The sequence below is a fragment of the Pagrus pagrus genome, assembly GCF_965226575.1.
Source record: "Pagrus pagrus genome assembly, chromosome: 16".
NCBI classification, from domain to species: Eukaryota; Metazoa; Chordata; class Actinopteri; order Spariformes; family Sparidae; genus Pagrus; species Pagrus pagrus.
Window position 1 is genome coordinate 20,114,524 of NC_140200.1, and position 16,865 is coordinate 20,131,388.

Here is a 16,865-nt window from a genome sequence, read left to right on the forward strand (position 1 = left end):
GTTTTTACCACTCTTCTTCAGCTTCGGATCAGTGTTTGGACTAAAAATCCCGGACATGATCTTTTTTTATCTTCACCTGGACTTGTGTGAAGGAGGGATCAACTAACAGTGTTTAAAGATTGTGTGCTCACAGACTTAAGGACAGATGAGCTGCAGTGGACTGTTTTTTCCACCGCAGGCTGACTTCTTTTCTTCTTTTACTTGATAAAACCTTGATTTGTTAATCGACATTTATTTTTTTGTGACCATGCCGATGAAACGCAGCAGTGAGAGTTCAGCCGGGGACGGAGTGCTTCTGATTCACTCTCTGACCAAGACTTTGTGCAGCTCACCAGAAGAAACAGACTTCAACAAACAGACACATTTTCATCAAGAGGATGATTCTGGGATTAAATCAGGTAATGAAGAAACTATTCTCAATAAACTCAGTGTCATTGCTTTTGGAAGGTCAGAAAAATAACACTGAAATTTTCATGTTTTATATTAATATCTTTCTTATATCACTACCATCATTCTCTGTTGTTTTATGAAATAAATCCTCCTCTTAAAGACATGAAACTGAAGTTTTTCTGTACTTGGATTTCAAATCTACACAGGTAAACAAAGTGTCACAAGTTGGCCACATGGTGGAGCTACAACAACAGACTTCTCTTTAATTTTCTTCACAAAGATTTTTGGCGATGATGAAGAAGACATAAAGAGAAGGGAAGATGTGATTTGTGCATAACTAAATTTGAGAGACATTGAAAAAATAAGAGTGAAATAAATAAAGCAGATTCTGTGAGATAGAAAATGCATAAAATACCTGTAAAACATAAAATCACCATTTTTAGTTCTTTGCAAAACTTTTCATTAAGTCACATATTGGTCTGTCTTAATAATAAACCTATTAAATATCAAAAACACACTGTATTTAGGATGAACCCTGAAGAGTGTCACCATCATCGCATCAGTTCTTATCAAATATCAATATCAAGAAACATTTCACCAAATTGTTCCAATTCTAAGATGTGATGTGATGAGACTTAATGTGACCATTAATTGTTGGAGTTCAGTGTAACTTGTACTTATTAAATTAGTTTTTTCAGATGACACATGTTCACGTACAAGGTTTCTTCCCTTCATTTCAGCCATTTTCCTCTGCTATTTGCTCAAAATCCTTATATTCTGCTAAGTTTTCAAAATGTCAAAATGAAGTTTTGTTTTTCTTCTGTAGTTTTAAATGATTACCACACAGACTCGTGTTTTTTGGCTCTAATATTTTGATCTTTGTGGAGTAATCATCACAGTGAGAACTTTCTGGTGCTATAACACTGTCTGGTGGATGTATTCTCAGGGTATATGAGCTCTTGAAACATCTTATGAAACATCAATAAAAACCTGTGTATTTCTGTGCTGTCTTTAAATGCGTATTAGCAATTTAAAAAAATGAATATGGCTTGCTGAATAGTTCATCATTGCCTTTTTATAATAAGTTAAAGTAGTACAGTGTAGTTATGTCATTGTTTTTTATTGACAATGACATTAACAGTGCTCAGGTTTTGTGTATTTTCTCAACGTACCTGTGTTTTAGTTTGCAGGCCAAAAATGGAAACTCTTGAGAGAAAACGTTCCCTTTGAACACAATAACATCAAAATGTCGTCCCTGTGCATGTATTTGAGGAGCTGTTGTGGCACTCAAAATAAAACAGTCAATTATTTGTTTCTTTTTACATTGTTCATGCAATTTATTGTCTACTCTTCAGGCTGACTGGTGACCAATCTATTGATGATAAATAAAGGTGAAAATCACTTTTTCAAGTTCAGAAAAACACAATAGATCAAAAAATATGGTCAGGTCAGGTTTAGGCACAAACACCACTTGGTCAGGCTTTAAGGAAAAGATCATATTTGCCTCAAGATACCCAGTTTTCAACACAAAGATGCCTGGAAAATGTCCCAACTGTCGTTAACATTACTCAGTTTTGTTGGTTGAAATGGGAATAGAACATCTTGGAGTGGTCTCGAACAGTGGTCTCTCTCTTGGTGGCCATTTTGCCCGATGATGAGGTGATGCTTGACATACATGAGGTTGCTGGAGTCACTCGAGGCCGAGAAGAAACACTGAAATTTAAAAAAGTGTAAAGAATTAAGTGTGAAAATGATGAAATTAGTAAGGAAAGATCAGATACTGCAGCTAACTGATTCAAGGTTTTTATATAAAATATTCTGGAGGTTTTTAGCTGAACTTACACAGGAGAAAACTCTTTTAGACAGTGATATGTCTAAAAGATACTGGTCTTTACCAGTATCTGTGTAAACTGTACTAAAAAAAATCACGTTATATTAAGAAATTAAGGTTTGAATTCCACAGTAATCTGCAGTATGTATTGTAATGATAATTAGACAAAAACCTAATTTTTCCCTATACATTTTCTCAAAAGACAAACAGATTGAAGTGAAAGCACTCCTCCTCCTCTTATGAACTCTGTGCTGTATTTGTCTGTGTGGTTTTCTCAGAAGCAGAGGACAGTAATGAGACACCGTCCTCCGAGGAGGACCAGGACCTGGTGGACTTTAACCCAGACCTGAGCATCAAACAGAGCATCTCGTCCTCCAGGAAGACCATTAGTCAGATCATCAAGGACAAGAAGAAACAGACACAACTCACCCTGCAGTGGTAAGAGCACTGCAAACAGTCTGCTTACTGCATCAGTAAAGGGATGCTAACATCCAGTGAATAATCCTCAAGTACAAGAGCAGTAAAATGTTCTCTGTCAGTGTTTTCCTCTTCTATCTGATGTTTGTGGATAAATATTACTGCTGCGTGTATGTTGCATCTTACTGCTGTAGATGTGTAAGGTTGAGCTCATTTTAACTACTTTATATACTGTTAGTAGTTTAATCTACAGCAATGCATTATATTCACATTCATCATGTTTGTAGCGTGGCGGTCTGAAGAAGGAGGATCATTTTCTCAACACCTACAGGAACACTTCAGTTTATCATCATTCAGTTTATCACAAACATCCAAGATTAATACTGTTAAAAAAAATACATGGTTTTCACGGGACAGGAGGCATATGAAAATGTGTAAAGTAACTTGCAACTAAACTAACAGACATGAACTAAAAAGTAAAACATTTGTCTCTGAGATTTAGTGGAAAGTAATTTAAAGCACAATAATTGAGTAAATGTACTTATTTACATTCCATCACAGCATGATGTCAGTGGGTGGTGGAAAAACTTTTGGGTAGTTCATAAGAGGAGCTCATGAACTGCTGTGTGTCAATTATAAAATAACTTTTAACTTATGTGCAGAAACTTTGTCCAAACCGGCACGTCATTTATTAACACTTATAGCAGTTTTGATGACATTTGCAGACTCAACAAATCTGCCTTTCTTGTGGTTATTAAAATTCTTATGTGGGCGGATTCTTAAACAAAAACGAAAATCAGAATATTTCTATTACTGTAAGATTCTTTGTGTTTGTTTTTTTCCTCTAAAATATAAAAGTGTGTATATCATTTGTGTTATAGAGCTACAATTCAGTGAGTATTTGCTTTAGATATGTGCCATATTTTGAAGAATTACCTAAGTGATCGTCTCTCTGATGTATCTCACTAGGCTGGAGGAGAATTACATAGTGTGTGAAGGAGTGTGTCTGCCTCGATGTATCCTCTACGCTCACTACCTGGACTTCTGCAGGAAAGAGAAGCTGGAACCGGCCTGTGCTGCTACATTTGGAAAGGTCTGTTTGTGTGAGAGTGTAAATGTTTGTATGAAAAACCAAAATGTTTTCTATAAAATCAGAAATCAAAAGGTTAGTGCAGACTTCTTATGTTCTATTATATCAGTTTTAGGTAGCCCAAATGATTATCACAAAAGGGCCCTCTTGAGATAAAACAAGATAAAGTACCCCAGTGGAGAAACCCATTGACTGTATTAATAGTGGACTGAGCTTTCACATCTGAAAAGTGAAGCCAATGCAGAAGTCCCTTAAACCTGCAGTCTCTCTAATGTCCAGCAGGGGGCGACTCCACTGGTTTCAAAAAGAAGTCTGATTGTATGCAAGCTTATGAGAAAAAAGACCCTACTTCTTTGTGTACTGAGGTCATAAATAGTTTCCTAATGAGTTTATGGTCTCAATCTCTAGTTTCAAGTCTTCAACACAACATGATGTTCATTTTGTGAATTATGGTCCCATTGGCTGGTCCATCAGGATGCCCTCCCCAGCTCCACCCTCTTGTCCAAATATGGTCACTTCTGTAGTAGTGGGTTTACTCTTGGAGAAAACATTAAAAGGTGTCCTCTAGGGTATCCACCCAGGAGAGAAGACATGTCCTAAATGCAAGAAAATAAGTTGGCCTCCATGTACCTCTAAATGATTAATAGTTGGTGTTTTTCTCCCCTCCCCTCAGACAGCCACTGTTATAAACATGATTCATTGTGAGGGTTCTGAATCCTGACACCAATTCACTGACAATGGTGCAAAGACTGACTAACAATCTCAACATCTGACATAAAAATATAACATTGTTATGTAGAAGAGAGTTTTGATCTAATTGAACTTTTACCTCCTGTTCTTGTCAGACGATACGACAGAAGTTTCCACTTCTGACAACAAGACGACTGGGAACCAGAGGACACTCAAAGTAAATACACAACATTCAGACTCAGTCTTCTACTTTCTATTTTCCAAAAAGTTGTCATGTAATGTTGTTGCACTGTGCAATTTGATTGAAACATTTTATTTCTATTAATTGTTTAAATGATTATTATTTGATGTGGTTGTCTTGACATTGTACAGATATCATTACTATGGAATCGGCATCAAAGAGAGCAGCGCCTACTATCACTCTGTGTACTCTGGAAAAGGTTTGACCAGGTAACAAAACATTTAACATGATTTAGTGCAGTCTTCTTCTTCTTCCTTTAATATATTACTGTATCTCCATTTCGTTGTTGTTCATTATGTGGTATCTTATTGATGGTGTTTCCAGCATTAGTGTAGAGGCGGGTTATTTTTGTCTTTTTGTGTCAGTCTTTGCAGATGACACTTTGATGTTTTGTTCTTGAAATGTTTGAACATAAATTACACAAGACCACAAATGTGAAAAACACAAATCAACCTTTATTAAAGTTAAAAATTGTTATTGTTATGTTATTTTTCTAAAAGTAATAAATAATGTACCATCATCTGATTGTCAACTAAATTGGATTATGGCATTGTACTGTGTTTTCTCTACTTTTAATGGTCTCAATGTGGACACATGATGTATTTAGAATTTAAAAGATCAAATGTGCTTCTCTTCAATCGCAGATTTTCAGGCAGCAAGCTCAAGAACGAGGTGAGTCAAAATGGTAAATCTTATTTAAAGAGTAACTAAAGCAGAGCTTTAAATAATAATAGAGTTCAAAACCATTCAGAAAATAATCAAGACCAGCAATCAACCAATAAAACTTGAGAATTAAAACTGTTAAAAAGTGTAGTTAAAATAAAATAAACAAAGATCAACAGTTGACCAATAAAAATAATGAAACGTGAGTTAAAACCAATAAAATCAAATCATAAAATCATAAAATCAAGACCACAGACCAAACTAACCTAACTCAACAGAGTCACAGAGTCCTGCAATCCATCTCTACATCACTACAGTTCAACAAAAGCAAGATTTTCAAAGGGTGTTACTGTAAGTTACTCCTAAAATAAATCAACTGTGTAAAGATGAAGTAAAAGAAAAAGGGGTCTGATGTTTGTATATTTTTCAGGGAGGTTTCACCAGGAAATACTCGCTGAGCTCTAAAACTGGAACGTTGCTGCCAGACTTCCCCAGTGCTCAGCATCTTCTGCTGCAGGGAAACATCCCCAGAGAAAAGGTTGGTGATTAATTAATTCAACATTCATTTTGAGGTGTCAGTTTACAGATCAGGTCAGGTTTGTTTTCAATGTCACTGTTTCAGCCCCAGACCAGTTTTCTAGAGCTGATTTCATTATAATTTCTTCTTCATCATCGTCTTTGCAGGTGGACACTCTGATCATGATGTATAAAACTCACTGCCAGTGCATCCTGGACAATGCCATCAATGTCAACTTTGAGGAGGTGATCATTTCTGTTACATGAGATCATTTTATTATTGTGAAACCAGTGAAGAGAAAAAAGCAGCAAACAGTTTACCCTCCACTCAAACTGAAAGTCAAATATTTTGTTTCAGATCCAGAATTTTCTGCTCCATTTCTGGCAGGGAATGCCCGACCACCTGCTGCCGCTGCTGGAGAACCCTGTGATAGTCGACATCTTCTGTGTCTGTGACTCCATTCTCTATAAGGTGGTTTCCTGGCATTTTACAGCAGGAGTGTGTATTATCTTAGACAGTTCATGTTTTTTCATTTCATCACGTGTCTGGTACTGAGCAAGATAGTGCAAATGCTTTAATGAGCCCGTTATTAATACAAAATTTAAACATTGTTAATATATTTTTAATGGTGCTTTTGCACTGATGGGGCAACTTGAAATCCTTTTCTTTTTCAATTCATCACATTTTTCCCTAAAATAGGAAGTTTGCAAAACATAATTTGGCCAGCAGGCTGCCCAAGTAATACCTACCAGCACCAGAGTAACTTCTATAACCTCTAACTACTGTATATGCATGGAAGGATAAACTTGAAAAAAACAGTGAAGAAAGCGTTAGCCCTCTAAACAGTTTAAATCAATTTCATCTTGATGCATTATTGCATTGCAGCTTGTGTTATTTTACACAGGAAAAACTTTATAAATAATATAAATGAGGAATTCTGTTCTCCTCTCTCACTCACTGGATTAGCAGCCTCATGAGCAGCATATACTTTTATATATTATGTAACATATGTTCTAATCATGTTTTCCTATCTCCCCAGGTTTTAACAGATGTTTTGATTCCAGCTACGATGCAGGAGATGCCTGAAAGGTTTGTTGCTTCAGCTTCACTTGTTATTGTCAAATTAATGTTAATGTTCTGTGATACACAAACAGGACATTTACTGAAACTGTCTATAAAAAGTAAATGTCAGAAGGCTATCGGCCACTCTGATGCTTCTGTCCTCTGCTGTCTTTGTCAAAGTTTGACATGTGCACACACACACACTGACAGTGACTGAATGGTGCATTCAAATGCAACTCATAAACTCAGAAAACTTGACTTGAATGGCCATGAAGGTTGTGGAAATCCTTTGAAATGGGAACATTTCTATTTTTGTCTTATTTTCCTTTTGTGAAATATTAACTATCGCATATTTCATATTGGAACTGACCTGTATAATTGTTGATCATCAGTCTGCTGGCAGATATCCGCAACTTTGCCAAACACTGGGAGCACTGGCTCGCCTCCTCCCTGGAGAACCTCCCAGAATGCCTTGCAGGCAAGAAACTGCCCATAGCGCGCCACTTTGTGTCGTCCCTGAAGAGACAGACGTCGTTCTTACACCTGGCACAGGTACGACATGTACTGAAGAACAGAACAGATTATAGAGATTAACAGTAAACTCTAATATGGTTTTTTATCTCCACATTTTCTTCAGATAGCTCGTCCAGCGCTGTTCGACCAGGCCGTAGTGACCAGCATGGTGTTGGATATCGATAATGTGGATCTGAGCAGCATCAGCTCGCAGCCTCTGCTCAGTGTCAGCACCACTGCAGACCAGGACCCAGACATCTACTCTGAGTGTGAGATAGATACTGAACATGAAGCTCATGTTTTCTCAAATCAACCTGATGAAAACTAAATATTTAAGTTTTTACGTTAATCATCATCAGTGATTGTGGTTCCCATCTTTAAGAAGGGGGACCAGAGGGTGTGCTCCAACCTTCGGGGTATCACACTACTCAACCTACCTGGAAACATTTTTTCCAGGGTGCTAGAAAGGAAGCTGCGGCCAATTGTTGAACCTTGGATTCAGAAAGGAACAATATGGATTCCGTCCTGGTTGTAGAACAACAGACCAACTTTTTACCCCTGCGGTCTTGCTCGGGGGGTCATGGGAGTTTGCCCAACCAATTTACTCTCTCTAGTGTTTTGTGGACTTGGAGAAGGCCTATGACCGGGTCCCCCGGGGAGTATTGTGGGGAGTACTGCGGGAATATGGGGTACCGGGCCCTTTGCTACGGGCTATTCGGTCCTTGTATGACCACAGTGGGAGCTGTGTCCGTATACTTGGCACTAAGTCAAGCACATTTCCAGTGGGTGTTGGCCTCTGTCAGGGTCTGATCCTGTTTGTGATTTTCATGGACAGGATCTGTAGGAGAGGAAAATGTCCGGTTCAGGAACCTCAAAATTGTGTCGCTGCTTTTTGCATATGACATGGTTTTGCTGGCTTCTTCAGGCACTGAGGCGGTTTGCAGCCGAGCGTGAAGTGATTGGGATGAGGGTCAGCACCTCGAAGTCTGAGGCCATGGTTCTCTGCCGGAAAATGGTGGATTGCCCCCTCTGGTTGGGGGCACGGCTCCTGCCCCAAGCGAAGGAGTTTAAGTATCTTGGGGTGTTGCTCATGAGTGATGGGAAAATGGAGTGTGAGATGGACAGGAGGTTTGGTGTGGCATCGGCAGTACTGCGGATACTGCACCGGACCGTTGTGGTGAAGAGGGAGCTGAGCCAGAGGCCAAAGCTCCCGATTTACTATTCCATCTACGTTCCCACCCTCACCTTTGGCCACAAGCTGTGGGTAGTGACCAAAAGAACGAGATTGCGGATAAATGCGGCTGAAATGAGTTTCCACCGTAGGGGGGCTGGCCTCAGCCTTAGAGATAGGGTGAGGAGTTCAGTCATCCGTGGGGAGGTCGGAGTAGAGCTGCTGCTCCTTCGCATCGAAAAGGAGCCAGCTGAGGTGGTTCAGACATCTTGTTAGGATGTCTCCTTGACGCCTCTCTTGGAAGGTGTACCAGGCACAACCAACTGGGAGGAGACCCCGGGGCAGACCCAGAACTTGCTGGAGGGACTATATATCCAATCTGGCCTGGGAATGCCTCGGGATCCCCCAAGAAGAGCTGGAAAGCGTTGCTGGGGAGAAGGAGGTCTGGAATACGCTTCTAAGCCTGCTGCCTCCACAACCAGACCCTGGTTAAGCAGAAGATAATGGATGGATGGATCATTACTGAGCTAGAAAATAATTATATTAGATTTTTAATAAAAGGCAATAGTAGATGATTCATTCACTTGTCGGCTCTAAAAGGAAGCATCAGTCTTCATCAGAACTTTTTTACAGCATTAAAGAAACAACCAGCAGCTGTACCTGTTGCTCTGATACAGATAAGAATTTCTATTATTGTGGTCTTTTTTCTGTCTTTGTTCCAGACGACTCCATCACCGTCTTTCAGGAGCTGAAGGAGCTGCTGAGAAAGAACGCCACAGTGGAGTCTTTCATCGAGTGGTTGGACTCTGTCGTGGAACATAAAGTCATCAAGGTAACAGCTGTTCACCATCTGGTATTTGTCCTGCAAATGTCCTGTTATGTAACCAAGCACTCTTCTTTTCTGCCTGTGTCTCTGATCAGCCCGGTAAGCAGAGTGGTCGATCAGTGAAGAAGCGAGCTCAGGACTTCCTCCTCAGGTGGAGTTTTTTTGGTGCCAGAGTGATGCACAACCTCACGCTCAATAATGCCTCCAGCTTTGGTGAGAAACGTTAAAGAAAAGTTACAAATTCTTCACACGGAGTGAAATGTTAGTTTAAAAACTCAACTGGACAGAACAATCTAACCTTCTAAGTAGTCTAGTAATCTGTTGGTCACTGAGCAGCTCTCAGTGGAGCAGAGCGATTTAAGTGCCTTGCTTAAGGGCACCTCAGTGGTGTTAATAATTGAGGGGCAACTGCTGCTTTGACACTTTCTCCAACTGGATTTAACCTGTCAGTCTGCTTAAACAACAGCTCAGGGGATCAAACTGGTAATTCATGTCACCAGCCCAATATTATTTAATGGATTTTTAAAACACACACTATCAAATCCTACACACACAACTGTGTGTGTAGGATTTTCTGATCTGAACAGAATGTTTACTACTTTAGGGGGCACATTTCATGTTTAAAGGGGTTTTAAAGTTGCACACACAACATAATATGAAGAGTTTATGAAACTGGTTTTGTTATGAATTCAAAATAAAAACAAACATTGTGAAGGTGTGACTTTGGGCTCTAAGTAATTGTGATGACATTTCTCATTATTTTGAGGATTTTAACAAACCAAACAATCATTTGATTAATGACGAAAACGATCATCACATTAATTGATAAATTACAGTCCTATAAATGGAAAAAAAAAAAAAAAAAAAAAGAGCTCCACCTCAACTTACTACAACAGTTAAATCCTGCTTTCACATTAATGCATGAATAATAATTTAATATCATATATAAAAGTGTAACAGTCACAGGAGTCTTTTTCATTTTAGTTTTATGTACATGTTCCTGTTTATACTTACATACTTTTACTTGAGTCAAAGCAGGACATTGTAACTTAATTTTACAATAAGTTAATATTTTTTATCTACCTTTCACTTCCACCGCCTCGCTGATGCACAGCCCGCTGACATTTGTCCGGTATGCCAGATGGTCGGTACATTAGTGATGGGAAATATGGTCTAACTGGTAGAAACCAAACTGATCACAGCACAGTCACAGTTAATCAGGTGATATTAAAACACAATTTATAAACGCAACACACTGAACACGGCGACAACAGGGTGATTTCTGTTTGTGAAATTAATAACTGTCCCTCAGATAATTAATTTTCTGCTCCTTTCTTCTCCATCAGTCAGTCTACATGACACACACGCACACACACAAACACGCACACACACACGCACAAACAGAAGGCTAATACAAGCCAGCTTGGAGCAGATTGCTACAATAGGACCATAAATTGTAATGGCCAGACTCGCCTTGATTAAACAGAGTCTTATCTTTGGGTCGCGTGCTCTCTGTTCAAACACATGCACAGTGTGTGTGTGTGTGTGTGTAAGTGAATAAACACTCACCATTCGGTGGCTCCCTCTCTGAAGGTTTAAAAACCTGCGACCCTGCAGGTCAAACAATGAGCAGCTCGATCCTAAAGGTCAAACAGTAGATAAAGAAGAAGCCCAGCTGGAATCAGGTCTTTATAGTTTGCGACGTGGGCAAACAAAGTGATAATTCTCCTTTACATTTTGACATTGGCAGGCTCGTTCCACCTGATCAGGATGCTGCTGGACGAATACATCCTGCTGGCTCTGGAGACTCAGTTCAACAACGATAAGGAGCAGGACCTGCAGAACCTGCTGGACAAATACATGAAAAATGCAGGTATCAATAATCAGACCCGACATTCACAGAGAAGTTCAGCTGCTGACGTACAAGAACTCGACTCAGATTTACTGTACGTCTACAGTCTGTTTCAAACTTTTCCTTTATCATCAGGCAGATTGTAAAGGGAAAGCCCACGTAAATCCAGTTTACAGCTATACAACATTGTAGGATGATAAAAGCATTAATGTGCTTTACAAAAAGACGTAAAACCCTGACGAAAATGTGAATTGAAACATTTTGTATGTGAACTAAAATTTAAAAATGTGAAAAGAAAATAATGTCACAGGCAAACTGGACAGTTTTACAAGTGTGATTTTATTTTTTCACATATGAATCTCAAAACTTTTGCACACGGGTAGATCAACAGAAACGTAGTGAACAGAATCATAATCACAATTAGGAAAAATTTAATAACGTTTCGTACACAAACCTTCATCAGGTTATTACTTTTCTTACTTACAATCCAAAAACAACGAGGTTATTCTATTCTCTATTCAAAAATAAACAAATGAGGGTCTGTGTACCGAAACATTGATTTTCCTGATTGCAAGTGAAGAGGAATGTGTATGTTTTTTTATGGTTTTATCTTCTGATTCACACAAATCAAAATCTCCACATGTGAAATGCACATATCATATGTGAATTGCGCGCATTCACATGTGATTGTCTTTTCTGATGTGTGGATTACAGTTTCCACGTGTGCAAACAAAACATGGCACATGAAATCAAGTGAAATTTGCTTCTTCACATGGAAATTTCACATGTTCACGTGCAGTTGTATGGAAGCCCTGAGGGGCACGTGAAGAAAATATATATATATTTTTTAATCTATGAAATTTTCAAAAGATTTTTTTACGTATTTATTTTTCTACTCTACTACTTTCCTCACTCAAGTCGAGGGTCTAAGGACAGAGGGTGTCGTTAACTGTATAGATTGTAAATTGTAAGTGTGATTGTGACTTTCGGCTACATCAATAATATTGATTTGATTTGATTTCACAGATGGAAAAAAATTAAGGAACTTTATTATCCTGGCAAAACTGTATTATCCAGCAGTTCTCATCATAAACACAGGACAGACAACAATATAGATCAGACTTAGAAAATGGATCAACAGAAAAAAAAGGCACTGAAAGGATGAATCTGAATATTTAGTTATCCACCTTACATAATGTGAATGAGTGATGTGATCTCAGCTTTTAGTCTCATAGTCTTTCCAGTGTGTCTCAAACAGTCCCAGATGTTGTTGGTAATGACGTGATGTTACTTTGTCATGTTCAGATGCGAGTAAAGCAGCGTTCATGGCGTCTCCCAGTTCCTGCTTTCTGGCTAATCGCAACAAGGCCAGCGCTGCCATCGACCAATCAGTGAAGAACGAGTCTGTGGCGGAACACACCTATATGTCTTTGTCGACCAATCAGCAGCAAAGTCTGGAAACAAACGCCATCATCTACCAGGGGACAGAGTCTGCCGGGTTCACAGTGTCAGGTAAAAGAAAAAAAACCCAAATTTATTCATTTGATAATCTCCAGAAGACATCAAGAAGAAGTAGCACAATATTTTCCCTCTCACACCTCCAGGTGGTCAGATGGACTTCTCTCAGGTCAGCGGCCCCCTCATGACGCCCCCTATCTCTCCAGCAGCATTAGTGCACCGAGGCTCCGTCATCAACCAGGGGCCGATGACGGGGAGAGCCCCGACATCTTCATCCTCCACCACCTGTCCCTCCTCCTCTTCCTCCTGCCTGTCCTCTATCAGCGCCATGACTCAGCCCGGCCCCTGCTCTTCATACCAGGAGACCCTGTACCACTGCTTACCTCAGACCAGCTCCAGTTACTTCCCAGCAGGCGGCGGCTCGTCAGCCTCAAACTACCAGCCTGCTCTCAGGTCAGCTTTGTTTGGTATTGTGCAACACTGCGTCTTATGCTACTTTAGTTGTGTTTTATTTATTTATTATTATTTCTTAACATATTTACAAGATAGAGCCAGTCAGTGTCTCTGTCTCTGTTATGATGGACAACATGGAGTGATGACAGAACAGATCATTATTGTGGGTCAATGGATCACCCTGATATGATTCACAATACAATATTTGTTATTAAATTTTTTCCAGTACAAAAACAAAAAGTGGAAAGTATTATATATTGGCAGTATTATATATTACTGTATGTGCTGCTTTTAGTATTGTTTTCCACCCTCCACAAGTATAGTATTTTAAACAGATAAAAAATAAATAACATTATCAGTTTCTCTTTTTTTGCCATGAAAACTGCTAATTTTTTAAAAACTTTTATATGGTACAGCAGTTATTTGTAATTCTTTTCAAATATGTAATTGTTTAAAAGCATGCAGCAAAGTCCTTTAAGATGTGACACTTCTGCGTTAAAAATATATAAAAATGACCTTTTCATATATTTTGTTGAGTTGTGTACTTAATTATCCCAAATGTTTGTTTCCTCCCTGTCCACCTGTTATTGTTTTGATTGAGAGACCCCTTGTGGCAGAAATTACATACTGCGTGTTTAACTCCCTGTCCATGTTTGAACTTGCAAACATGTGACAGTTAAATAAAAGATGTTTTGTCGTCATCATTGAGTCTGAAGATGTGTTGTTATTTGTGTTACAGGCCTCAGACTCAGAGCCAGTGTCTGGCGTCGGTCCAGTCTCAGGCTTCATCTCTGGCCTATCATCTCTCTCGTTACTCCTCCTTTAACGACCAACACTTGACTAAAGACGTGTTCTACAGTCATCACCACCCGTCAGCCCATCACTCCACTAACAGCACTAACTGCTCCCTGACACCGTACGGCTCCTCAGTCCGACCCACATCCAGCTACAGCTCAGGCTCAGATCCAGTTCAGGCTGAACCGGGACTGGACGGTCAGATCCTGGACTCGGCAGAGGGGTTCGGCTTCGTGGGGGCTGGACTGAACCCCGCAGGCGGTGGGTGTCAGGGACAGACGTACTCTGCTGCAGGACATGGTGGTAAGGACAACTCAGACTGAAACATTAATGTGGAAATACATCTGCTGGATCATCTGGTGGCCCCGGCAGATTTAGTTTACAAAAAACATGTGACTGTTTTACTGGAAAAAGACCTGAGGAGGTGTTCAGAACAGCAAATTGAAAATCTGACTTCATGAATGAATCCCTGTTGTTGCTGTTTTTGTTTCCAAAAAGAAGCAAAACACATTTATTCACACAAAAATACAAAATAACTGTAAAATTTCACCAAACAAGACTATGTCATTTGTTCCCAACCTTGACTTTTGTTTTGTTTCGTGCCAATAAAGACTAAAAAGAAAATTAAAAAAACAAACCTTTGCTTTTAGGTTTGTGAACCCTTAAAATCAAGGTGAAAGTGGCTTTTTAGAGACATGCAGAGGTGAAGGAATCCAGTATTTCAAAGAAAACAATAAACAAACAGAAATTAATCATCTGGTGACCCCAATCCGCACGCTGGAAACCCCTGCTCTGTGTGCACAAACCAAATTATTAACACGTTTCTTGCAACAAAACTCAATGCCAACTTTCCTCTTTTGCCAGGTTACTATGGCAACAGTAGTTACCTGGACAGCCAGCGCATGACATCATTGGTTGACCAGCACGTGTCTGTCATCAGCACCGTCGGCAGTCTGCGTTCGTTCAACTCGACGTACTCTGAAGTCCACGACCCGCTCAACATCCTGGACGAACCAGGAAGGAAAACGACCGGAGCCTATTTCACAGAGGCTGAAACTGGAGCAGGTGAGCAGGGAAACACACAGTCCTGAGAGGGGTGGAGGTGTGAGGCGACTGGGCTGGAGTCAGACGCACAAAACTTTTAAGAGTTTCTGCTGTTGAAAACATTTTGTAAGTGAGCAAAACTAAACCTGCAGCGGAGCCTGAATTATGGTCGATTTTGATACAAACATTAATCATACAAAAATATATGATATTTTTCTATATATATTTATATTTACAGATATTTATATGTGTGATATTCTTACAAAAATATGATTTCAGGGGAAAAAAACTCTTATCTAAGCCTGATGAAGGTCTTTGTACCGAATCGTTGTTGTTAAAATTCATTCTTGATTGCAAGTGAGGTGAACAGTGTGCAGGAGTTTTTTCCCCCTTTTTTTCCTGATTTTGTCGGCCCTAGATCTTCCTGTCGATCCACAGGTGTGCAAAAGCTGTACGCTACAAAAACATGCTTTGAATTTCTGCTGTTTCCTCCTCAGATCACTCCCTCTCCACGTCAGGATCCGCTGCTCCCTGCATGTTTGGAGTTTCGTCTCCGTTCACCTCTCAGGACTCGTTGCTCTCTCAGCAGCGAGTGCCATCCTCCTCAGAGGTTCAGGACCTGGTGTCCTCGCTGCCTCCCATCAACACGGTCTTCATGGGAGCCGGAGGAGTACAATGACGCAGAAAACACAAAACGTCTACTGCTGGAGACGTTTGGAGAACGACCCAGAACACTGTGAGCTGATTTGAATCAGGTCAAGTGGAGTGAGAGAGGTGAGAGGTGAGAAGCGAAGGACTCTCCTGTGTAAAGAAGCATATGACGTCTGACGATTGTCGTATTCCTGCTGTATTATAAACTAGTTAAAGAGGAGCAAAGGAAAGATATTTATTTGAATTAAAATGTGGATCATTACTTAAAAATATACAAACAATGACTCTGATGCAGATATTTATCATATTTATCCACAATTATATTTTGCAATTTGGAAAGTAATTTGTTCCTAAATGATGCCTGAGGACTTCCATTTCTTCTGTGTGCAAATTATTGTAAATAAATCTTGTTAGTCACAATGTTGTTCTATTTATTGACAGGGTAACAAGTGAAAAGCAGCCAAGCAGCAGGCTATTTAAAGTGCTTTGGATAAAAAACTAAATAAAAACAGCAAAAAAGGGCTCATGTACGATATGGACTACACAATAATTATAACTAATCATGAATAACCATAAAACTGGAATCTTTAATGAGGTAGAAGGAGTAGTTGTCTTTTAAAGGATTTTAATACGGAAATGGTACTTTCTATATGTCCAACACATGTCTGGAGGGGATCTTGAATTTATCAGCAGAATTTTGATAACAAAGAACAATGCCAAATATTTGCTGCTATCAGATTTTTTAATGTGAGGATTTGCTGATTTTCTCTCTTATCTCATTGCAAACTGAATTTCTTTGGGTTTTGGACTGTTGGTTGGACAAAACGACTGATTTAAAACTCATCTGGTTACTTATGACAGGCATTTCTAACACTCTCAGCTGACCACATGAATTATTACCATGTTGCTTCTCGTCGTATGTTTGTCCATTTATTTATTTGCTGTAATAACAGAGATACTGAGCAGGACAGAACCAGGGACAGTGTGTTTTATTTCTTTTGTCTGCCTCTGCAGCAGATTGACTTCTAGTCAATAACAGACCCCAATGGGATCCTTATCTCCTCTGATTCAAACAGCTTGTGTCAAAGCGTTCAACACACGACTCTTTAATGGCCGAACTCTGAGATTACAGGACGGAATCACAAAGGAAGACTGCGGATCAAAGTTGGGAGCTTTTGTAATTATTTGGTTTGTCTGCGGC

General features: G+C 39.5%; 1 protein-coding gene across 1 annotated transcript; it reads left to right on the top strand.

Moving 5' to 3' along the window:
- Positions 1-247: 247 nt before the first annotated feature.
- On the top strand, positions 248-16,032 carry rfx6 (regulatory factor X, 6; the record flags this gene model as incomplete). Its single annotated transcript, XM_084378383.1, has 20 exons — positions 248-398; positions 2,500-2,659; positions 3,608-3,731; positions 4,574-4,635; positions 4,791-4,868; positions 5,304-5,331; positions 5,753-5,860; positions 6,007-6,084; positions 6,197-6,310; positions 6,879-6,928; positions 7,294-7,453; positions 7,539-7,683; positions 9,308-9,417; positions 9,507-9,624; positions 11,162-11,284; positions 12,569-12,775; positions 12,868-13,174; positions 13,914-14,272; positions 14,834-15,034; positions 15,511-16,032. The coding sequence occupies 20 exons, from the start codon at positions 248-250 to the stop codon at positions 15,690-15,692; spliced, it is 2,865 nt and encodes a 954-aa protein (XP_084234509.1). The 3' UTR covers positions 15,693-16,032.
- Between the last annotated feature and the right edge of the window lie 833 nt (positions 16,033-16,865).